Raw genomic sequence first — 25,162 nt, 5'->3', positions numbered from 1 at the left:
TGCTGTAGTGAGTGCAGGGAGCATTCTGTTCTTAAAAAAAAAAAAGTAGCAGATTGAATACCCCTGTGCTAGTTACACAGGCCAAGCAGAGATAGGGCCAGGGCAGAAATACCTTCCAGTGATTCCTAATGACATTAAAATTTCTCTGGTATACAGTAAGGTGTCAAGTTTTCTCTTGGACGTCAAGCGTCACAAGGAGAATTTAATTTCTGTAAGTCTTCATAGCCTGTTCTTCCTGCCACATATAATCAAGTTGTTGCCTGAGATATTTTCCTCCTCAATATTTCACATCATTGTTGTGACCATTCCTGCTTTGTTCAAATTAATCCAATTCAGTTGTCAAATACAAGTAGTATTTCAGTACAGTAATACTTCTTCGGGTATGTTCCATTCCCAAAATTGAATTGATTAATATTATGGGGAAAATCATATGTTCTACATCTTAATATTTTTTTCTTCTTAGGGAGGCTCACAGTCAAACAGAAAAACGAAGAAGAGACAAAATGAATAATTTGATAGAGGAATTGTCTGCTATGATACCTCAGTGCAATCCCATGGCGCGAAAGCTAGACAAGCTTACAGTGTTACGGATGGCTGTGCAACACTTAAAATCTTTAAAAGGTGGGTTTTAGGAAACTAATCCTGAAAGTCCTTGTTCTGTTGGGAGTTACACTGTGTATTTTCTTCATTCAAGAAGTCTGTCTTCATTATTTTCAGACTCTCAAATGAAACATGTTCTGTGATCTCTCCACATTACATCATTCTTTCTGTAACAGTAATAACTGTGGTGCTGTACTGATGCCAGCAGTTACACTGCTAATAGAGAAGCAAATGGTCTTTGTAGTCCTGTTTTTTTCCCATATTTGTGATTGCGTCAACCTTTGTGTTGGAATTTAATGTTTATCTGTTGACTTTGAAATTTACAGCATAGTGGAAGAAGACCATTAAAAAGAAAAAAACAACCCCAAAACAGACAAAAAAGCCAAACAAAGCACCAACTAAATTTTGGGAAGGCTTTAAGTTGAAGGCCAAGGCATTTATAACATACCACATACTTCCAATGAGTTTTTTGTCCATTGTGAGATTAGGAAAAAAGTATCCTCAACAATGGGAAACTATGCTAGTGCTTACCTAAAGAAACTGATTTAAGTAGTTGCACTGGTAGGGAGCACGGAGAATTCACTTCAGTGATAGCTTAAGTCTTTTACAGTATAACTTCATAAAATCAAACCCAGTTGTGTAACACTAAAGAAAAAAATATGTTTGGACATAATCATCTTTCAAACTTATTTTTGTGCCTGCAAGAACAGTAGTCAAGGAATTTTGTAAGACAAAACATACTTAAACAGAATGGTTGATGACTTTAATGTAATCAAAGTCTTAAACACGTGAAATGTTAGAGACTACCAAGAAAAAGTTATCAAAAGTTTTTATTAGTCAGCTAGCAAAGTGAAAGTAATCATGGATCTCAGTGAATGGTTTAGTGTCTGGCCCAAAGCAGGATATATTATTTCTTCTCCTTTTGCTATTGCTAGGTTTGGGGATTTTTTTGTTTTTCCTTCCTTAAAAAAATTATATCCAAATAGACTATGTGATACACAACTTGTATCAGCAGCGCACAAGATTTCAGATTTTTTGGCAGCACTGTTTCAGAGTAATAATTTGGTCAACTGAAAGCAAAGATCAAAGACTTGTCTGCACTGCAAAAAAAATTGGTTATGAGTAAACATATGTAATAAGAACTGCGTTAGCCTTGAGTCAAAGGAGTGTAGGAAACTAATTATGCTACTAACTTGACAATAATAGAATCCTAGAACAGTTTAGGTTGGAAGGATTTTCTAGAGGCCTGCTGGCCCAAGCAGGCTGAGAATTTTGTGTAAAGAAATGACATGACAAGTTAGCAGGGCAGTAATTGCACTTGCACTTTGAATAGGCATCTACAAGAAATCTGCAGCTCAAATATTTATATTTTAAGTGGGATGTGAAAACTGGACTCCATGCAGCACAGTTGTTATATGTATCTTCAAAACAAATGCTTTAAGAAAATACAAGATACTATGTGGAATTACATTGAATGTTGAAATTTGCTGGAAAGTTCAACTGCTGTCTACCACAACTTTTCTAGGTATTTTTTGAGGAAATGTTTTAATGGCTAATAATTATTTTAGAGTACTTGCCACAGTGCTAGGGCAGTAAAAGTAGTCAGTCTCACTACATCTAGTGAGACATTCAATTTAACTGCAATAGAGTATTTTTTGGATTGTTGGATGAATAGTGTTAATGAAGCATTATTCATGCCAAAGACGATAACATTGGAATTACTCACGTTCAGCAAATGTTAAGGATTCTGAAATAGGCCTATGAAACATTTCTAGAGAATTCAGTTCTCATAATACCATTTATCTAGCAGTACATTAAAGATATCTGGACAGAAGTTTCCTTGTTTTATGCTAAGTAAAAGGCAAGAAAAAACTGGTTTTGTGCCTGCATATGTTTATGAGGGCTTTTAAAATACATTTAGAATTTTAAATATTTTTTTTAGTCAGCTGTTGTGGTTGCAAAGAAAAGTTATAAAATACAAAAATACAACTTTGTTAAAAGTGAATTTAAAATATAACTTCTGACATGACATGTACAAATAATCTATTTTCCAGGTTCCACTAGCTCTTATACAGAAGTCCGGTATAAACCTTCATTTTTAAAGGATGATGAGCTCCGACAGTTAATCCTTAGGGTAAGTGGACGGAAACTCAGGTAAATGATGTCCTTATTAAAGCTTGCCATTATCTTGGGTTTTCTGTTGGAGAGTGCTTTCTTCCCCATCTTTTCTGTCAAGCACGTGCTTTGACGTACTTGGTAAGTACTGGTTTATAAATTCTGTACACTATATAGGCTTTTTCATAAAGGGGTACCAAAAATGATTTGTGAACATGGCAGAGAGCAGCCCTTGAAGGGATAATAAATCTTTATACAATCTGTGTATTTAATACATAAAATTTCTTACGTTGATATTGAAGCCTACATGCAAGTATAGGGAATGCCTTTAATTATGCATCAATAAACTTGCAGTTGTTTGTTCTCTTTCACTTTAAACTTTTAAAGATGTGCTTTGAAAAAGATGCAGAAACAATACCTGAAAGAAAATTTGTCTTGTTTTCACACTTCGTCATATACACACACCCCTTTACCCTTTCTCATTTGCAACTATTTTTTTTCTTTTGTTGTAATAACAGATTTTGCTAAGGTCTGTAAGATGACTCCCAAGTTAAGTTCTTTTTCAGCCAGCCATCTCTTTTTTTTCCCAAAGCTGTGTTTAAGAAACTTTAGCTGTCTGTAGCTGAAGGTCTGATTTGGTCCTTGCAGTATTAATTGCTTTTTGGTGTGATTTATAACTTACTTAATTTAAAAAATACAAGTTAAAAAGTGTGCTTCCTTGTAGTCATCAATATAAATGCTATATTGTATGGTTTTAAAGACAGTATCTTTATATTTTCAGGCTGCAGATGGATTCCTATTTGTGGTTGGATGCAACAGAGGAAAAATTCTCTTTGTCTCAGAATCAGTTTGCAAAATACTTAATTATGATCAGGTGGTTATAATTGAGTTTCTTGGTTTGCTTTCCGTGTGCATTTTCTTAGAAAATTTTAAACTTGAATGTTACTGAAAAACAGTCCTTGTGTATCACTTCTTGGAACTTCTTTGATTTAATCCCTTTCAGGTAAGGCTTAATATTGTGGAACAAAATATTTGCAAGTACAGTCAGTGTTCCTGACCTGAGTAATAGCCCTGGATGTCAATTGATCATCCTTAACAAAACTGCTAGTCTGAGAGGAAGGGGTAATTTGAAGATATTCTAATTTCTATCTCCAAGAGATTTTCTTACTAAATAGTGAAATTATTTGAGGTTTTTTTTTGTTGTTGTTGGGCCAGGGAAAACTGGTAGTTCAGCAGTGAAAGTTAATAAAAGCTTTCCATGGTGTAACGCCTTTATGCTCAGATGCACTATGTAACACCTCATCCACGATAACTATCTGTGTTATATACTCTTAACTTGAAGGAAACTGAGATAGTGTGAGTTAGCTTAACCCATAGAATAAGAGAAATAGAAAAAGTATAAGCACCTTCTATTAGTTGACATTTAACGTCATGGACAATTACCATAAATAATCAAGGCATAACAACTTATTCATGTATCTATGACTTCTGTTCCAAAAACAGAGGCCAAAACAGTTAGTGCTTCCATCTGTCTACTTCTATAACTTTGAAACCACTTGTGTTCTGTTTGTTTTCTTCATAAACGGAAGGGTAACCAATCTGGACTGCTTTATAATTTTTTTATTTTATTTATTTTTTTAATATATCTTTTTAAAGTGAAATGAATAATTTTATGGGAACAAGCATGAAACTTTTTTTTTCCTACACTGAATTTACTCAGGGGCTAAAAATTACCTTTTGGAGTCTCTCACATCAGACATACCTACTTCCAAACCCATGAAACCTTTGCTGTTCCAGCCAAAGAGCTTCAGAGAACATGACTGACAACCCATGAATTTATTAGCTTATTTGGGAATCATTCTAGGTTATGGATCCATCCTGCAGCCTAATCTGTTTGTTAGACCTATATATTTTGACAAGGCTACTTAGTAGTAGCTAGTCTTTCCCAGTGGCTATTTTCCCTTTTCATTAGGGTTAGATGGGGACTGGACAAATGAAAGAGGCTGTACGTTCATCTTGCTTTCTTAGAAGCTTTTCATTAAACCCATTTCTGACTGGCTTATTGGAAAAGTGCTCCCCTTTATGTATGCAGTGATCACATAGCAAGTGTCGTGGGTCCAAAATGAGTTGCAATTTGAATCTAGAATACTGCTTGTCAACAGAGCTCCTTTCTACCCATTGATTTGATCTGCTGTGGTGAAGGTAAGCAAGGGAAAAACCAAAAGTAGCCAAATTCTTTTGAAACAAATTCTCACAGAAATCGGTGCTGCCTACAGTAGTGCAGCAGACCAGTTACTTTGCATCAGCAAAGTCATCAGGTTGAATGGATCCCAGCTGGAAAGAGTCCTGTAAATATGCCCTACTGAGGAGTGCTGAAGTGAGCTGACCCCAGCTTCCAGGTGACACCTGGCTCAAGGGTACCATTTTGTCCAGCCAAATTAGAGCTGAGAGTCATTAGGCAGCATGGATGTTTTTTCCAGTTTCCTTACCCTGCCATATCTGGGAGTAGAGTTGTTTGTGCATAACCTTCTTTGGTAGGATGAGGAATCATATTATGTACATAAATTAAACATTTGGTTTTACAGAACTGTTTTTAATATCCAGCTAAATCTGCTGGTTTTCAAAGGGTAAGTAACAAATTATGGTTTTACTGCCCTGTTTTTATTAAAATATTAAACAATGGCAATTTAAATGTGGAGCAAAATGTTGTTGTTTAGAGTAACTGTGGTATTTGACTTCTTTAATGGTGTAGAAAATTGTTTTTCTGAGACAAGTAATGTGTGGGATCCTGTTCTAAAATTTCTTATTTCTTTTGGTTTTTTGCTTTTTGTTTGTTTTTTTTAATAGGCCAGTTTAATTGGACAAAGTTTGTTTGATTACTTGCATCCAAAAGATGTTGCGAAAGTTAAGGAACAACTTTCTTCTTCGGATATCTCTCCTAGGGAGAAGCTCATAGATGGGAAAAGTAAGTCATATTCAAATGTGCTCAGATTTTTTTAAAAGAGATGTTAATAAATTAATTATTATGCAGGACGTATTCATGTGTTCATATGTGCATGGATGTACAAACTTGCAGGATAGTTTCTATGAACCAAACATATTTGAATGCTTTTCTGCTGCTTAGAATGCACTTAGAGTTTAAAAGCTAGCCCAGAAAAGAATTTATTTTACTTAATAAGTGTTCAGTAAATTTGCATTGTTAAACATTTACCAAGATGTGGTCTGACATTCTTCCTACCAGGCATACTACTTTCTTTTCTTGTATTTGATAGGTCTTGTCAATACAAAAAGACCTGATGTAGTCGAACATGGGATAAAATACTTCAATATCAAGAGTCACTGTCTTCTCTGAAAATGCTAAGTGTCAAACCTAATTTAAACAGATCTTATTTTGTTTACAGTTATTTCTAATATGGAAAGCATTATGTACTGTGCAGCTAATGACTATTTTATAGCTGGCTTTTGTAAGCATCTTTGCAGTTCTTCCTTGTACCAAATAGACGTTGAAGGTTTATAAAGCATATTTAATTTATCAAAATACCATTCAGAATATCAAGAAGGGTTTAAAAATAGGTTGTTAGTTCTTAATTTTGGAATCTGTGACACAGTCATATTTTCTTAGCCCTATTTAAGTTACTAGACCTTTTCCATTTTTAATTGTAAAGACAAAATTTAGGCAGCTAGATAGTAAGGAGAATGTACTAGAAGCTAAAATTAAGAAAAGGCCTGTATTCTGAAGTTTTATTGTTGAATTTTTAACTGCTTTACTGAATTTTTGTAAGCTGGCTTGCAAGTACACACAGATTTTCAAGCTGGACCAGCTCGACTAAATTCTGGTGCTCGACGTTCCTTCTTCTGTCGGATAAAATGTAATAGGACCACAGTCAAAGAAGAAAAGGAGTGCTTGCCCAACCCAAAGAAGAAAGGTATTCAAAGAGTGTAGATGAAGTGGGGGCTTTCTGTCTGAAACTTGGTATATTTAAGTCCGAGTCATTAGTGTGACCCTTGTAGTTACCACTGACTTCACAAAGTAGCCGTAGAGAGGTGTAAATATGTACTGGAGACATGTTTTGAAAAACAGTCTAATTGTACTCTTTGTCCTCCCTGTTCATTCCTGGAAAAGAGGGAGAGAGGAACCAGAGGTACAGTGGTTGTTTAGGTCTGTTGTAGTCAAATTTTAGAAGTCTCAGGGAAATTTTTGAAAGCACTGGAGCAGATGAGAAGAATGAGACTAAATAACATATGTCTTGAAGTTAACTGTGAATAAGGCCCGCAAAATCTACTGTTCTGAAGAAAAAAACCAAGCAAGTAAACAGACTTTTTTTCTGATTTACTTTGTGTTGTGTGTACTTTAAAGTATGAATTTTCCTTTTTCTTTTAGTAGTTAATTTATCAGTGTCATTCCATTCATTTTTCCAGTCATTTAGATTTAATTCATATTTTGCCATGCCTGTACAGCAGTATACCCTTTTCAAGCTTTCAGTGAATGGATCTTTTTAAAATGTAATTTCCAGCTTTTAATACCTTAGTATTGTTTTTTGCAAAGCTGTGGTGAAGTTGCTTGGCCCTGAAATCCTTCTACTTCTGTTTTTCAATGTAACCTGTTATTGTTGAGATATACCATACAATAGAAGATTTTGAAATAGGTCTGTAATTGTAAGTAAATGGAATTCAGTCTCCCTTGATGTGCCAACTAACTTGGTGAGATAAGAGCTTAACTCGTATAAATGTTTCTCGGGAAAGCAGTATTAAGGGAAGGCACCTCGACAATCTGAGAGACTGACAGAGTCACAGTAGAATAACTCAGTTTTTCATTTTACAGAGTTGATATATGTTTTCTGTAACAGACAGGAAATAAATCTACGCAAAGTGTAATTTGTTCATAATACAGGTATCAAGAATATGTTGGCAATTTTTTGAAGGTTAGTTACTCTAGGACACTTAATGTCATCTCTCTGCCTCGATGCATATGGGGGTGTTTGCATGTTATATAGGCAGCAAAGTCTACCAGCCATAGGAGTGAATAAACAGCATATGCTGTAGTTTAAGACTTCTAAAAACTGAGGAATTAAGAAGCCTAAGATAAATAGAAAATAAGCTGGGTTGTTTTCTCTACCGATTCTTTTAGCAATTGCAATAAGCATAAGATCATGTTCACAATAGGTAATTGATATGGAAGCTGCAGAGAGCCTCTTCAGTTCATTTTCTCTTAATATGGTTTCATATGTATTGTAAATTAAAATGATCTGTGAGTTACCAGACTGTTGGTTTACTTTCTCTGTGAAAGTGTTTGAACTGCCAGCACCTATAACTTCTCTTTCTAAATCTTACATAGAGTTAGAAGTGCTGTCTACAGGTAAGCCAAAACTTTAGTACAATATAGTAAAATATACTCTAATATTTTCTGTAGCCTTGTACAGTTGTTGTAGGTAAGCATAAAATACAGTTGCTGGTCTCACAGTGAACGGAAAAAAAAAGTAATTCAGTTTACTTTTTGAACCATAACTGCCTCTTATTTCATTTCTTTTTATTAGATCACAGAAAATACTGTACCATTCACTGTACTGGGTATATGAAGAACTGGCCTCCTAATGAGGTGGGAGTAGAAGAGGAAAATGATGTAGAAAAAGGCAGTAGTAACTTTAACTGTCTTGTTGCAATTGGGAGGTTACACCCTTATGTTGTTCCACAAAAGAGTGGAGAGATAAAAGTCAAAGCAACAGAATTTGTTACACGATTTGCCATGGATGGAAAATTTGTTTATGTAGATCAGCGGTAAGCGTTTCGTTCTTTAATGAAGAGAAAATGACAAGTGACACCACTAGTTAGATTGTCTAATACTTTTTGTCAGAACTGTAATATCTCAAGCAGGATAGAATTTATAGGTGCTATACACAGGAAGCAGTTCATTCTGAATCTATGAGTACTTGGGCTTTGGGTTTTTTGGCAGACATAAGTGTCATGTATATAGTGTATAAAAGTAATATAAATGTATTCCTGTAATGTCCTACAGGAAAAGGTGAGCTGGCAAGATTAAAATATGTCAAAATGCACTCATACTTATTTATTAATAAAGAAAAAATTCAACTTAGAGCTTCATAGCTATGCATATGACTTAAGTAATAATCACTTAAACAGAAATTATTAATTCTTAAAATCTTACTATTTGGAACAAATACATTATATCTAAATTAGGTACCAAATTATTAGGCCTGAAAGCTAAGTCCCTATTTTCTGAACTTTCTAAAACAGACTAATTTGTTGTAGAGACTGAGTTACTGCTTTGCATTTTGAATTTCATTATTGTCACTGGAAGCTTTTTATTGCTTTCAGTCATCTTGTATGTATATTAAAGAATCTACAAGTGTCAGTTTAAACCTATTCCTTTAAGTGGCAGAGCAAAATTCAACTACTGGATTTTAGTTTATTTTTTTTAATGACTCCTTTATGTGTGACCAGTACCCTGACTGGCTAATGGGAAGACCTAATGATCATAAGTATTTTGTGTGTACATGTGGTTTGCATGTTTAAACACTGTTACTTTGTCTTTGAATTGCCATTCGTTGCAAGTGGGTGATTTGCAGTGAATGATATTTCCTGTTGTTTTAGAGCTAAACTAATACTATATCTTTTTCCCAAACATGAAAACAAGCATCTGTTTCTTTGAATATTAATTTTCTGCTTTATCTTATACTGAAGAGAACAGCTTTGCAATTGTTTGAATCCGCTGTAGTTCATGGTTTTTATTTCTAACAGTGCAACAGCAATTTTAGGGTATCTGCCACAAGAGCTTCTAGGAACTTCTTGTTATGAGTACTGCCATCAAGATGATCACAATCATCTAGCTGAAAAACACAAAGAAGGTACAAAATAATTGGTCCTCCCAGACTACTTACAACTGCATGTAACTGCTGTATGAAAATCAAAAAAGCAGCAGCTGAGAATTAATAAAACTAAACAATCTTAGCATTGTCCTTTTCTGCATCTGCATTAAGACATGCCTGCATAAAGCCTGTAATAAAAGCAGGGAGAAGCTTCTGTTGTCTTGAATCTTGGTGCAGTGCTTCAGTCGCAAGGGAATAATATTAATGCTTCTTTCAACCCTCTGCTTCAGTTCTTCATAAGAATGAAGAAGGAATGCTGAAGAGCCTAATCATGTAATTAAAGACACCAATTATGTTCACCAAGTCAGGAGTCTCCCTACTAGTGGTTTGCAGAAACATAGTACTTGGTGTTTAATTTAAGATTAATAATATTGCTGAAAAGATTGTTGGATTTTAGTAGGGGTCTTGTCAGTTGTTCTGGCATTTAATTTGTATTTCTGGCCGTCAAAAACATTTTGGGTTTATGATGCTATAAATCAGATTAATTTTCTTAACTTTCTAAGTATAAATATGGTGATTACAACTTTCCTTTCTTATCTAGTGTTGCAGAATAAAGAAAAAGTATTTACAAATTCCTACAAATTTAGAGCGAAAAACGGGACTTTTATTACTTTAAAGAGTCAATGGTTTAGTTTCATGAATCCATGGACCAAAGAACTGGAGTACATTGTATCAAACAACACTGTGGTATTGTAAGTAATTTATGTGCATCCCCATGTTACTTTTGTCTTAATTACAGTTAGCATTAGCAGAAAGCAACCTGCTTAAAAAGCAGACCAAGACTAGAAAATATCAACACTGCACAAAAAGTGGTTGAGTAGCCTGGAACTGTGTTGTTTCCCGGTAGAAAATATGAAGTGAAAGAGTTTCTTACTGAAGGAAGAAAGGAAGGGTCTTTTAAGAAAACTAGATGAATAAATGGAAATGTGAACTTCTGATTTTCCTTCTGAACTTTACAAGGCTGCATGGTCAGTTGACCTAATTTTAAGTGCTGCCCTACCTACCATGTGTCAGAATGTGGAGAAGCATAATTTGTAGATTGTAGAAATGCAAGGCAGGACAAAAAGATACTCTAGATCAGGGGTCCTCAAACTATGGCCTGTGGGCCGGATATGGCCCCCCAGGGTCCTCAATCCATCCCCCGGTATTTACGAACCCCCCTGCCCCCCCCCCCCCTGCTGGGGGTTGGGGGGGAAACCAAGCAGCCGCAGGTGACTGCCTGCCACTTCATCCGTGCGCCAGCCCCCAAAAGTTTGAGGACACCTGATCTACAAACTGATGGCAAGGGAGGAGCCTGTGAGACAGACAGTAAATGTGTGTTTGATTCTTCTTTTTCATTTTCTGTGCCTTGCAATGGAGCTACGATTTGGATTGTTCCGATGATACTGAGAATCTTTGCCAAAGTCAGGGGGTTGGGGAGGGAGACAGAGGGGATTTTATTTCCATTAAATGAAGTTGTCAAGTGGGCCTTTTAACCATTCTGTAGCTGGTTGGTGTCTTAAGTCAAGATCACCCTCCTGTTTTATGCATGTCCTTTTTCCTCAAGAAGACAGAGAAGAGCCGTTAAGACTGTCTGTGCTGCCCAACAGCCAAAGGGCACTTTTGCCTGCCCTGGAGGTGTGGGTGGCTGCAGCTGTCTAGAGGAGGGAAGGTAGGCAGTAGCTGCTGGCAGAAGGTAGCCACTGACCTGTCCTTGTAGCAGTTGTTTCTGGTTAAGTGGTCTCCCTCCTAGTAGTAAAGGTGGCAGCCACCTTCCCTTGTCATGGAACACAGACAACTACATTGGCCTTTCTTCTTTATTTGGAGAGTAAGTGGAAATGAATATCTCACCCAGTGCTTCAGAAACAGTACAAAGGATTGAACACTGAAACATGAGGAATATCTCTTTTTTTTACTAGTTCGAGGACATTTGTTTTTACTCTGTGTAAAGTATTGTTGAAATCAAACGTAAATATGCTGGGGTTTGCATTTGAAACATTTGCTGATTTATTTTTTTTTTTGTCTTTGTGTGTGTTTTGGGTTTTTTTTATTTAAATCTCAGAGGTCATAACGAGTCAGCTGAAGAACAGGTCCTCTATGGTTCCCAGCCTGCAGAAGGCAAGTGTCACTTCTTACAATTATCATAGGTGCATCTCCTGGTCAATCTTTACAGTTTTAGATTTATTCAATCCAGGCATTTTTTTATTCTAGGTTGTTGTGCAAGGAAAGATTAATTTTGTTTTTTAAAGCTAATTGTGGTGACAATTTCACGTTAGTCAGGGCATCCTAATTCATATCATTCACATAGAATCATAGAATCATTTAGGCTGGAGAAGACTCAAGGTAGTCCAACATAACTGTCATCAGAAGGGCTGTAAGCGTATCTTCTAGGAACTTCTGTTATAGCTAGGATTTTGGTTGATAGGATATTATGCTTCTGTCAGATGTTTTTCATATTTTGCCTGGTTTTCTGAAGAAATGCAATTTTGTACTGTCTGAGTTTACCAATAGAATAATCAGGAGTGATACTGATATTGATAAATACTCTGGTAATATTTTTCTGCTGTGCATAGATTCTGATTTCTATGTGCTATTTTATCTTGCTTTAAGGTTTATTATTTTTGCTTTTTAAATTGTTCTTTTTAATAACTGATTTCAGTTTGTGAAAAATCCAAGGGCTTTTTCTCACGTGTGTTTCATTGTCTGTCAGAGAGACTGGAAGTGGTAATGATTAAAGCTAGTTTCACTACTGGAGATCAGCAATTTTCACAAATATATTGTTTACTTACTGTTATATTACAAATGTGACAACACTCTCCCCCATGAGTTAGTGTTTAAAGGAATTTAATTTCTGAAAATAAGAGATACAGGACAAAACCTGCTTTAAAATTAATCCTTGAGGTGGTTGTTCCTTGCTGTGTAATGAAACTGCTACAGACTTAAGGTTTTATTTTGGTTTTTTAACTGTAGATGCTGTAAAACAGACTTTAGTAAGTGTACCTGGAATGTCCTCTGGAACAGTTCTTGGTGCTGGAAGTATAGGAACCGAAATTGCAAATGAAATACTAGAATTGCAAAGGTAACAAACACTTAACATCATACGTTAGGCTTTGAAGTTGAGAGAGAGGAGAGGTATATGTGTTTACGTGGGGGTTGTTCAAGTTTAATTTTTATTGTTATGCATATAAAGTATTTTTAGATGGAGCAGTGGCATTATGAGATACCAATTACAACCTATTGTTGGTCTCATGCATGGCAGAACACTTTACTGGTGGTGAGAAACAGTTTTGTTCTGGGCATACAGTTCCCTTTGTTAATGAAAGTATTATTTAACTGTGACTTTGAAAGTGTTACTGTGATGCAGCTTCTTCACATGACGTTGAAATGGGTAGATAAACTATTCGGGAACAGAAAATCAGTTGTCTGTGAGTAGCATTTACATTTTTCTGATAGCATCACTCTGCTAAGAAAACTTTTCTTGAAACAGTCCCCAGTGGAGCACTTTCATAGCCTGTATTGCCCTTCCTGATTATCCTGAATGTAGACTAAAGTGCTAGCACAATTTCCTCTCAGTACTGCCGTAGATTAAAAAAAACCCTCACTGCGTCATTCCAAATGCGAATCTGTACAAGATTAAAATTGTTGAAGATTGACCCTTTTAAAACTAACTAGTTTTACCACATACCTAGTATAGCCAAGGAATTCAAAAGGAAGAAACACAATTTTAATGTGAAGATAACCTTATATATGGTTTTTGTGTTGTGCCCGCAGTGTTGCCTGACTTATATATAGAGAGAGGTTATTACGCTGTCAGTTTGCACTGTATCAGCATTTGTTGTCTAAGAACATTTTTTTTAAAAAAGTCTCTGAGCCCCCTTGTTCCAGGACTTTGGGATGCACATGCATAGAAATGTCTCTTTTGAGTCTCAACTATTTCAGGAATTAAGGCTTCATCAGAAGGTCCAATCACTTTTGTTAAGGTTAAAATTAGGATAATGGTACTATCATCTCATCGGCATGGGACAAGTTATCTAAGTGTTAGCTTTGGATAATGAAGCCATCCCTCAGACTTCAGATCTTATACTTCCAGTTCCAGGTAAATGAATGACAGAAATTTTCTGTGTCTGCAGAACAGCGTGTTGCGAGGTTCCATGTAGTTTTTCCCACTGACGCTTTTAACCCGGACCTGAAAGAACAGTAATATTAAACCTTCCAGGAAAAAGTGCATTAGTTTTGGCAACAATGGTAAAGGTATAAGGAATAGTTTCCTATCATAGAATATCCTGAGTTGAAAGGGACCTGTGAGGATCATCAAGTCCAACTCCTGACTCTACATGGGGTAACCTAAAAGTTAAACCATATATCTAAGAGTGTTTTCCAAACATTTCTTGAACAGCAACAGGCTTGCATCGTGATCACTTCCCTGGGGAGCTTGTTCCAGTGCTTGACCATCCTCTCGGCAAAGATCTTTTTGCTAATACCTTCCCCTGATACAGCTTTAAGCTGTTCCTCACATCCTATCCCTGGATGCCGGAGAGAAGACATCAGCACCTGCCTCTCAGCTCTCCTTCAAGGAGGTTGTAGACAGCAATGAGGTTACCTCTTATTCTCCTCCAAGCTGAACACACCTAGTATCCTCAGCTGTTCTTCATAAGTCATGCCCTTCAGTCCTTTCACCATCTTTGTTGCTCTTCTTTGGACATGTTCTATTATTTTTATATCCTTCTTATATTGTGGAGCCCAAAGCTGTGCACGGTACTTGAGGTGAGGCCACACCAATGCTGAGTCTAGGGGGACAGTTGCTTCTTTTGACTCGTTAGCTGTACTGTACTTAATGTACCTCAGGATACCATTGTCTTGCTTGGCCACCAGGGCACATTGTTGACTTGCATTGGAGCTTACTGTCAACCAAACCCCCCAGATCTCTTTCTGCAGGGCTGCACTCCTTTATGGAACAGCAGTTTAAGGCAGCAGGATGTTTACCATAGTTTGTCTGATTAACCAGAACGTCTTTTCAGGAAGATCACAGTGATAGTTTATAGTTGCTTCTAATTTAAAAAGTGAGGCTGCTAAGAGAAATCAAAACCCCTGCAAGTTAGGAGTTCAAAGAACTACTTTCCAACACAAATACTTGTGAAAGTGCTGGCAGTGATGAGCACATGCCTCAATAAGCTGCACCAGGTACTCTTACTCTTCAAGTCATTGATTGGACTTGGTGTTTTGCCTGGTTATGTTCACATCTTGAACACTGGTTAGTAAATGAAACATTACGTTGCTTTCTTTGGGAACAGTCATTTTATTTCTCAACTAATAACTGAATGTCACAAGCTCTTGAAAGGAAAAATGTTTTGCTTACCAGCTTCGTTGGCCAGTGATCTGAGCCATTTTAGTCTTGTGCAGGTATGTTTGTTTCAGTGATCTTAGTTGTCTGTGGACACTGGAAATTGAGAAATAAACTTGTGCTGAAATTAATAGCCCAAGAAGTTGCTATGCAGGTGAAAGAAAAAAGGTTAAGAGCAAAGTCATGCAGGATAAGGTAAACTGTGTCCAAAGGAAGGGCAGTTCTGAAAAGAAGCCAGCTGTGTATGGAAGGGAGCAGTTGCACTGTGTAACTGGGATGTCTGGCATGATATTCATCATACAGTCCTGTATCTTGGGGGGAAAATAAGCTTAAGGTGTTCACAAATGCAGTTGGCCATTGAAGGCCTCATCAGTAAGAGCTGAGTGTTTCTAGAGATGTCTGGAAGTAGCTGCTTGCATCCAGATGTAGCTCAGTTTTCCAGAATTGTTGCTGAAAACAATGCTGTATTTCATTCCAGCAGAAGAAGAGTAGAACTTTGTGCTATTTCTTCATTTTTCTTTTGTATGAAATCAAGTTACTATCTTGCACACACTGAGGCAATCAAAACTAGAGAAAAGAGTGATCAACAGAGGCTAACACCAGCTGATTTTCATCAGATACCTTTGTGACTACAAACATAATCAAATAGCACGACTGTATTTACTATCTGAATCTGCTCTCTGCATTTTTTTTTTATATCAGTAAGACACAGATGGTTCTCAAGCTGTGCATCAGACATCACCAAGTTCATTTTTTTTAAATTTCAGGACTATGCCTACAGCTCTATTTACAAGCATACCTGAACTGAATTAGCGTGTGGTGAATGATCGTTTCAGTTACAGCAATGCTATACAGCTATTCAACCTAGAGTTTCTGTCCCAGCTTAGGGAGATGGCAGTACTGCTTATGAAATGTGGCATTGCATATTGGAATGTAGGGAACTAACAAATACTCCACACAAATAACTCAACTTACTTAAGATAGGCTGTTTATCCACCCATTTTCTGTCTTTCTTCCAATCCCTTATCACATTTCGGATCTGAGGAGGTGATGAAAATGGAAGCATCCAGAGTGCCCCAGTTCTTCTATAGCCTTGTCCTTTGGGAGTCAGGAAGAGCAGGGGAGGTGGGAGCAAGCTGTCCAAAGGGTGCTGGTACAACATTTTCACTCTTAGTTTCATATCTGGCATGTTTGGTGAGGAAGGATGAGCAGTATCTCAAATAATTATGGTACCAAACAAGTGCTTTTTCTTTTTAGTTGGAATTTTATGAAAATATGGAAAGACGGGTATAACAAAATAATAGTAGAGGGAGTATTAGAATGATGTGTTGTTTTCCCTCCACCATTTAGCAGAACTTCCTTATGTTGTCTGTATTCTGTATGTATTTGAAATGTACCTGTTTGTCCCACTGTGCGTAATTCTGAAATCTGTTACTCTTTGGTCTGTCAGTGCTGGTGATTAAACAGAAAAATAAAAGTGTACTCTAGTAATTATGACCCGTGGCCTTTATTGATCTCTTCTGCTTTTTGTGTTATCAAAACTTGGAGCAGAAGAACTTAGAATCTTCAGGAGAATTTAAGAATGTTGTCTCAGATTAGGTGGCTCATGCTTCATGACTGGGGAGGTCTGCAGGTTATTTTTCAGTTTATGATTAATGTGACTTGGCAAATGAACTAAACATATACAATTTTAGGTTGCATTCTTCACCATCTGGGGAGTTAAGTCCATCACATTGCTTGAGAAAGGCGCCTTCTCCAGCTCTAACTGTAAACTGCAGCAATGTGAGTATGTCTCTGCCTGTAAAAATCTAAAAGGTTAATGTCAAACAGCTCAAAGCCTATGTTTCACCCAAATTACCGTGACTTGTGTGTTTGTGAGAGAATGTGTAAGGTGTTGCCAACTGCCTGCCAGCTATGAAATTCTTCTGGGAGGTGTGACAGCAGCAGTTGTTCCAACCTCATTCATGGGGGCATTAGTTCAAGTCTTAAGGGGCTATTCCTGAGGCCAAGAGGACTGCAGTCCCTGCTCAGGTATCATGATCTCTGCCAAAGCTCTACAAATATGCTAAATACAAGTGCGATTCACGTGATGAGGACTCTTCTGGATTTGGAATTGCCTTAAAACTTCTGCTAAATAACTCGTCAGAGAGTAGAAGTGTTGCCACCTGTTCAGTTTGACAATCTCAATAAAATACCAGTTCTTGTTTTCTCTCACTTGTCCTTTTAATCTTAATGTTCTTAAAGATCCTTTTAAGAATTTGTTGTATGTTCTCAGTTTTGAAATGTCTAAAATTTTTACTTTGAAGGTATTTCAGTAGTCTAAAAATTGATAGAATATGCTTTTTTAATAATCTAGTAGTGCTGGTAATACCACAAACTATCATAGTTATTGACCATAAATATGGAATAATTAACATATTTTTTTACCGAAGTATATTGTATGTTGTGCACTGTACGAACAAAAAATTTACTACTTCATCAGTACTTCTTTGAGTGTAAATTCCTTCCATTTAGACAGTTTATCTTCCTGTTGCAATTTTTATTTCCCAACAATACTATTCCAGACTAGAGATTGTTTTGGCCTCCTCCCTTTTCATGATCAGCTGTCCCTTGCCTTACTGCAAGTCTTTCTTCCTAAGAATTAATGGACTTGTGTATACTGAACTTTCTAAGTCATGCAGCATGTCATCATAAGCATAACTTCGTTGTGTTCATTGAAGGGTTTTTCTTAATATTCTGTGCTTTGGTATCACATTTGTTCATAAAATGCTTTTGTAAAGCATTTCAACTTTATGTAATTTCATAGTGGAAAATGCACAAGTCAGGCAACCCAAGAAATCTATCCTGCTAAGTTGCATGTATGTGTTACATGAAACAAAAGGCAGGGGCGGGGAGAGGTTTTTTCCTGGTGTGTTTGGGTGGGGATGACTTCCATCTCTGTTGTTGCTAGCCTCATTTTTCTGAAGTGCAAAAATTAATTTAAAACTACTTAGATTTTTATTATGATGGTAACAAGATGCAAAAATAATAGAAAAGATAGAATTTATAGTTTAGAATTCATATACTTTAATGCATATGGCAGAACATTTTTCTTAATCTTTTAGCTAGAATGTGTCAACATCAACAAACATGACTTCTAGTTTATGGTGTTAGACATGGGAAGTATATACTAGTACAATTTGTGCTGGATTTATTTGCTGAATATTGAATTAGACCCTCAATAAAGCAGACACCATCCCTGTGAAGTACCTCTGTCTTCGTGTAACACCTTTTATTTAAGCCAAGTCCAGTGGTATGTTTCTTTAAAAAAAAAGTTTTAAAATGCAGTAGATCTGCCTGTTGGTGCATATTTTTCATTTACTCTATAAATCGCTGTCAAAGTATTAAGAACTAAATAATGTTACTGTAATGTAATGTAATAATTATGACTAAATTTAAGATTTCTGTCCCTTTTACTACTTCTGTTCTTTCAGGTGCCAAATAAAGAGGCAATTCAGTTATGTCCTTCGGAAACAGAAGTTCTAGAGACTTCAGAACAAAACCAGGGTGCTATTCCGTTTCCCAATAATGAACCTCTCCTCAGTAAGATTTATTTCTCTTGTGGATATTTTGGGGATTGCAGGGGGAGACATTTCTGAGAAATGGTGTAGATTTTCAGTGCAGCACTTACCAACCATGTATAAATTGTAGAGAGATTTGTCTGTCTGCCTGAAGATGAGAGGACTCTTAAACCAGATGTATTATCACTGGAAGACAAACAGCAAAATTTGATCAGTGATTGAATCTTATGACAAAAATAACATCATGTAACAGAACTTTACCATTACATTCTTGCATGCCACAGTTTTAGTTAGGTACTTATTCGCTCTCTCTTCAGAAAAGAGAGATTGGTAAGAAAAAGTATTTCAGTGCAATGTAAGGGAACTAGTTGTAATTTAGCACTGTATCTCTTTCTGAACTGCAAACTGTGAATAGTCAATACAAAGGGCTAGTCAAAATGTTTCAGAAGGAAAATACGTGTTTTTCTTTTTTTTTCTTTCCCCTCATTCAAGCATGCACCAAGGCAACAGTTTGGCTGGATATAGGATTCCCTGACCCTATAAGACGAGAACACCACTGTATTATTTTTAACATAAAAGGCAAAGTGATATAAAAGCAATGTTTATGCTTATCCTATATTTCAGGTCTTAAAAACTTTTCCATCTCCCTCGTTTATTTCAGTTACTACATATGTATTTATTTATTGATGTGTTTATAACCTATAGCTTTCTTCCAGTTTAGATATAAGCCCTTCCTGTAAAAACAGGCAAAGGGAAAAAAAAGTTAAAACCTAATCCTTGAATAAGGGGTTGGGGGGGGGGGGGGGGGGGCAGGGAAGCCAACAACATTTATCCAAGATAGGCAAGGAAGTGTTTTTCATTGATACATGAGCTAAAGCGTTTTACCTTCCTGTTGTTGAAGGCAAGGGTATAGCGTTGATTTCTAGAGGTAACACATAGTAACTTGGAAGGTTTCAGGAGTTCATCTGGCATAGTACATAAGATGAGAATTCAGGTAGATGATTGTGTTTTCCCATAAAGTGACATAAAGTAGAAAGCAGTTTTCTACTCCAGTGACAAACCTGACTGCATGGATACAAGTTCTATTAGCTAGCAGTTGGAGGAAGTCCAATGGCTTGGCGAGACTTAAGTCATAGTCTTAAATCAAGTTATGTATGTCCTTGTAACTGTCTGCAAACAGCCATTATTTCTATTACTTGACGTACCTTTTTTTTTAACATTTATGTGTAAATGTTTGCCTCGACTTCAAAGAAAGGTGCTGGTTACAAACAAGTAAGTTTTGAAAGTTACCATGTTCTTCATGTTTTGTACTGCTTACGTTAATATTTTAATAATTCTATAGGTGGTAATTCTCAGCTGGACTTTGATGCAATATGTGAAAATGATGACACTGCTATGACGGCTCTCATGAATTACTTGGAGGCTGATGGAGGACTTGGGGATCCAGCTGAACTCAGTGATATACAATGGGCTCTCTAGTCTTGCTTTTTCAAAATAAGAAGGAATGTAAAATTTGTAATGCACAAAACCGTACATCCTCAGTACTGTATTATAGTTTTTTAATGTTTCATTTGAATTACTGTCTATATATTTTTAAAGACTGAAGCCTTGTTCAGAGAGAGACAGTTTCTGCTGCACCTATGGAAAGATGCACTATTTTTTTCATGAGGGGAAATATTGAAATTTTAATACTGAACCATCTGTAACTGGAATGCTTAAAACACATTACTATATTTTTGCTAAAAAGCTTTAACCAAAAGGTACTGTACAATGTACAGGATTTTTTTTCTTGGTTTTAATACTTACTTTTATTTATTGTTTTTGTTTCAAACGGTAGAATATTGATCATCCATGTTACTTTCTGTAGAACCTACTGTTTCACACGGTTTTAAGAATATTTGTAACTATTAAATCTCAGTGAAATGATTTGCACACACTACAGTTGTAAAATAACTGACTGTAATTCTCAAATGATGCAGTTTGTGATTCCTTGCCCTTTTCAGAAGTGCGATTTTTTGTAGTCAAAAGTGTAAATAAAGCATGCAGTTCTGGGAGCAAGAATTTGAATTGGATCACCGTAACAATCAGAAGAGAGTGTCTGGAGATGTATAGTAATTTCCCCAGTTTGCAAACATAACGAGTGTAAGAAAAATGCAACAAAATCTTAATTACTATCTTGAATTATTTGTAATGTGCTATTAGAGGGGCAGTGCATAGAACCTAAGAAAAGTAATGCTATACCTATTGCAAAGCACTTCGATCTCATCACAGGTTAATTACTAACTAGAGAAGTCTGGATAGATTGTCTTGGTTCCAGAATGAGGCTAGTACTGTCTACTAGTGAAAAAAATGTTAAAATTCTATAGTATTTTATAGTTTCTATGTTTTTTTGGAGAGATTAGGGTGACTTTTCTATTGCTTGAGTCTGTGACTTTTTAAAATATTTGTGTAATATAGTGCTGTCTGTAAATAAATGCTATATAGGATGATCTTTTGGGGGACAGCTTTTGCAAGAATTGTCCCAGTTACAGCAAATTACTCAAGAACATGGCACTTAATAGGTTGTATTAAAAGAATATAGCATTAATATACAAAGTGGATCTCAATCTCTGGTATTAAAAGTTCAGACAAATTTTTGCATTGCTGATGTATTACAAAAGCATAGTTTTTCTGTTGTGTTTTTTTTTATTCGGGTAATGCAAGGAAAGCATTTGAAGATATTTGATACATGTGCATATTTTTAATACAGACACTTAAACATAGGTACTACCGTAAGCGTGGTGGTGTTCGCTTTAACACTAAAGGTGAGCAATGGGCAGCCTGTTTCAAATATTTTTACGGAGGCCCAAGTGTGTGACCGAATAGATGTGGTAGCCACTAGATGTCACGCTTTACTGTTGGATAACTACTGTTCCCTGAATAAATTCATCACTGTGTCATGCACTGGCTTCCTATGCTTTGGCAGAGCAGCTTTATATCTTATAGATATGAATCGTTTTGCAAATGATGAATTTTGTGGTGACATCTTGTCCAGATTTTCTAGAACAGCTTATTGAGTTAAGATTTTTAAGTCTATAGATTTTTTGCATTCAGCTTGCATGTGACTTCCTGCATTCAGCTTCTAGGTTTTTTGTTTTGATTTGGTTTTTTTTTTACAGATATGGGGCCAAAATTATCTGTTCTCTAGCTTTATTAGAATAAACTTTTATGTTTCTTTGCAGAAAATTAATTTTGGGCTATATCATGGAGCAAAGTGAGAAAAAATAAACAGGCGCTTTCTAAGAATTGATAGAATTCTATTTGTATAAATGAAATCTGATAATTTCAATTTCTTCCACTGTAAAATGCAGTTTATTTTTTCCATTTTATTCTAGAAATAAATTCTAAATAAAACAAAAAGTACTGTAGCTAACATTGATAAATTAGTAAATAAATAACTTAAAATTATACAGGCTTTTTCAACATAGCTTCTTTAACTGGATTAGTTTCAAAATGGTGCGGATGTAGTTATTGAAGGAGAATATTAATTCTTTACAGATTTATATAACTGTCTAGAGTCAAACCACTATTTTTGGAATCTTCTTGGGTTTCCCTAAAAAATAAAAACAAAAATGTAACTTTGAGTCTTTTGCATTCAATGATCAATATTGTGACTTTTAATTCATTGATTAGTCTCCTTTTACTTATTTGTTAATTTTTCTGTCTTAAAGCAGTTTTACAAAAAGACGTGTCACTTGCAAATATTTACAATGAAATTAATACATACTTTTGAATAAACTTGAGATAGTATGTGCTTATTTCTGTTCATATAACAATAAAATTCTAGTAAGATATGGACATTTTTTTTTCTTGGCATGGTGCAGGTTATCGAAGGATGTGGTTAAATCAGGTCAATAAAATGCTATTTTGGTGCACTGCTGTGAGTCTGCTGACAATTCTATCTAATACTGAATTTAAATAGGGAAGTACTCATGCTTTCAGATCCCAGGCTTGTTCCCTAGAAATATAAATGGGGGAATTGAATTAATGTGGATTTTGGTAGCTCAAGATGATATTTGCTAGCCAGGGTAACTTTGTAATCCAAACCAACACGCATTTTCTACGTTCTGAAAACAGCTGCTGTTGCAGCTTAATGGGGCTGTACCTGAAAGAAGCTTTTTAAACAGTGTACATGGGTACGATTCTTAGAGTCCTGTGTGGGTTGTTATGGTGGGTGATAAAGCAGGTGTCAACAGGCTCTTAAAAGCCTGATTAGTTATCAGGGTTGTGCTTGGAGATGTGTCAACTGATTTGTTAGAGAGGGCACAGACAGAATTAAAGACAAAATCTGGATGGGAGAGAAGTTCTGTTACAAGCAGGAGCTTATTTGGGAAACCGCTTCCTGTGTGTACAGGAAAACATGGGAATTCTTCTCAGAATTAGGAGCAGGGAATGGGAGTGCGGTAGAGACAAATACCTTCCGGGTACTGCTGGAATGAGAAGGTGATCTGGCTGGGTGGAGGGTAATAGTTAGCTGTCACCAGCCTGGGTTAATCGGAGCTAGACGGCCAGGTGGCCTGGGCTGCCGGGTGGCACACAGGATTAAAACAGCGCTTCAGATCAGCATCATGTCTCACAGCCATGAATCATGAAGATGCCGATATATTAAACCTTAACTTTTTTGCATTTCCTGTAAACAGTGTTTGGCAGTTGGTGGCGGGGGGGTGGTGTGTGCCCTTTCTGTGCTGTTGGGTGTAACTGCTTCCTGGGATTCCCTTCTAGTGTTCATCTGAGTACAGTGCTGTTGGTGCTCTGAATGGTTGGTCACAGCAGTTTGTTCCTGTTCATGATCCTGTTCATGATCCAAACTGAAGAATTTATTCATGATCCATGAATTTAAACATGATCCATGCCTGAACGTGATCCAAAGGAAGAATTTATTGCTGCCTAAGTGATGCTGCATCTCCACAGACCCTGACTTCTGGCCTTTTTCACTTAGTCTTTTTCTTCTTTTCTGTGGGTTGGCACATAGAATGTAAATTCATAAAATGTCCTGGAATTCCAGGAAGGAATTGTCAGCTGGACAGCTTTGTGCCGCTTAGGACTTCTCTGAAGATTATTAATTTTTTTTTCGCCATCCCTGGGGAGAATTACTTTGCTCTTGCAAATATGGAGATCAAGAAGCTACCTGGGGTTTTAGGTTCTTGCAGGCTAAAAAATAGAAAGGCATGTTTCAGAGCAGCAGAATTAGAGGATTCAGGAAAAAAGGGGAGTGATGTGTGAGCTGGTGAAACACAGCTGCTGTAGCACATCCTACGTGTACCTCACTTCTAGAAAATTGTTCTCGATAGCTCCCCTTTACTGTAACAGATGGCTGCCATGACTAAATTTTCTGGGTTGTTCCTGGCTTAATTGCTTTTGGAAAATTCGTATCTTCCTAGTGAGGAAAAGACAGATGTTGAGACATGTCAAAAATGCTCACGTCCTTTGGAAGTAGCTAGTTATCCTGGTGCAGCTCCTGGGGTCCTGTGGAGCTGCTGCCGAGCTATACTGGACTACTACATTTGGGAATTCAAAAAACCCCAACAAACAAACACAAAAAAACCAATTAAGGCTCCCGAGAGCTGTGTGTATTACGTGTCAGCTTCTGTGAAGTGCTTTTACCTTGGGTCAAATGGGAGAGAAAAGGGGATAAAGTACCTCAGCATGCTGATTTGTTAAAGGGTAAGTTCACGTATGTGGGCAGTTGCTACACGTAACTTTTTATTCACCATTTGGTTTCGTGTCAAGACCTCTAGAAATAAACACACAATCTTTGGAAGTCGTAAAAAGTTCTGTGGGGAAGATCTTCCTTGGCTGGTGCTCTCATGGTTCTGGCCCTGTCTGGGTGGTAGCTTATCTGCAAATTCTGGGGCAGAACCTAAGCCTACATGGCCTGACATCAGGGATCTCCTGCAAAACTCGGGGAACTTTGGCACAACTTAGAGAAAGGAACATAATTAATGGGCTGTTCTGTAACAATGAAGCACATCAGTGTGTTTCTGGAAGGGACTGTATAGTCAGCAGCAGAACGTTGAACTATATAGTATCTCAGGTAACATGCAATGCTTTTAAGCCATAAATCGGACTTTAAAGACTTTCTTTTACAGATAGGGCTATATAATGGAGAAGGCAATACTACTGGGGCTTTAGTATTTAGACAAAATAATTTGAGTTTAAAAATTCTTTGACAGGAGTGGTTCTGTTCCTAGACTTAATCTTGTGAAAACAGGATAAGCAAATTGATTTCTTAATTCTTCATACACGTTTGATTTTCCAGGTCTTTAAGAATACCTCCTTCCCCCCTGCCCCCGCAAATATAGTGGTAGTATCAGATACTGGTTTTGTTATCACTGAAGAGATGGTAGAGCTCTTTAAAAAAAAACAATCAAACCAACCAAACAAAAACCAAAACCAAAACAAAACACCACCAATGCAAAAAAAAAAAACAAAACAAAACCAAACCAACAGCCAGGTGATCTTGGTGTTGGTTCAGCAAGATCCAATCAGCTGCTAAACACTTCTTCTGAAGAGCGCTGGGCTTCGTTCTGCGCGGAGCATGAGAGCGGCTGGGCTGTTCAAGGCTGCCCGTTCCGCGGTGGGCAGCGAGGGGCACGGGCCGGCTCCTGAAGAAAAAAGTTCAGCGTCGAAGCACAGAGCTGGTT

The 25,162-nt window shown here is 36.7% G+C and overlaps 1 protein-coding gene across 8 annotated transcripts in view; it reads left to right on the top strand.

Annotated features, from left to right (window-relative positions):
- ARNTL2 (aryl hydrocarbon receptor nuclear translocator like 2) overlaps positions 1-22,393 on the top strand; it is a 37,438-nt gene extending 15,045 nt beyond the window's left edge. For 7 of the 8 annotated variants that reach the window (XM_040594081.1, XM_040594085.1, XM_040594084.1 and 4 more), the window contains 13 exons: positions 464-621; positions 2,655-2,734; positions 3,497-3,589; positions 5,563-5,680; positions 6,498-6,641; positions 8,250-8,490; positions 9,472-9,578; positions 10,141-10,291; positions 11,641-11,696; positions 12,549-12,657; positions 16,614-16,701; positions 18,393-18,501; positions 19,822-22,393. In XM_040594081.1, coding sequence (XP_040450015.1) covers positions 464-621; positions 2,655-2,734; positions 3,497-3,589; positions 5,563-5,680; positions 6,498-6,641; positions 8,250-8,490; positions 9,472-9,578; positions 10,141-10,291; positions 11,641-11,696; positions 12,549-12,657; positions 16,614-16,701; positions 18,393-18,501; positions 19,822-19,958 — 1,591 coding nt within the window. In that variant the 3' untranslated portion in view covers positions 19,959-22,393. Of the gene's footprint in view, positions 1-463; positions 622-2,654; positions 2,735-3,496; positions 3,590-5,562; positions 5,681-6,497; positions 6,642-8,249; positions 8,491-9,471; positions 9,579-10,140; positions 10,292-11,640; positions 11,697-12,548; positions 12,658-16,613; positions 16,702-18,392; positions 18,502-19,821 lie in introns of those variants that run through there. The other variant, XR_005827883.1, reaches the window with a different exon arrangement.
- The last annotated feature ends 2,769 nt before the right edge of the window (positions 22,394-25,162 follow it).

The sequence above is a fragment of the Falco naumanni genome, chromosome 5, assembly GCF_017639655.2.
Source record: "Falco naumanni isolate bFalNau1 chromosome 5, bFalNau1.pat, whole genome shotgun sequence".
In the NCBI taxonomy this organism is placed as follows: Eukaryota; Metazoa; Chordata; class Aves; order Falconiformes; family Falconidae; genus Falco; species Falco naumanni.
Note: the sequence above shows the minus strand (reverse complement) of the source record. Positions and strands in the feature narration are given on the sequence as shown.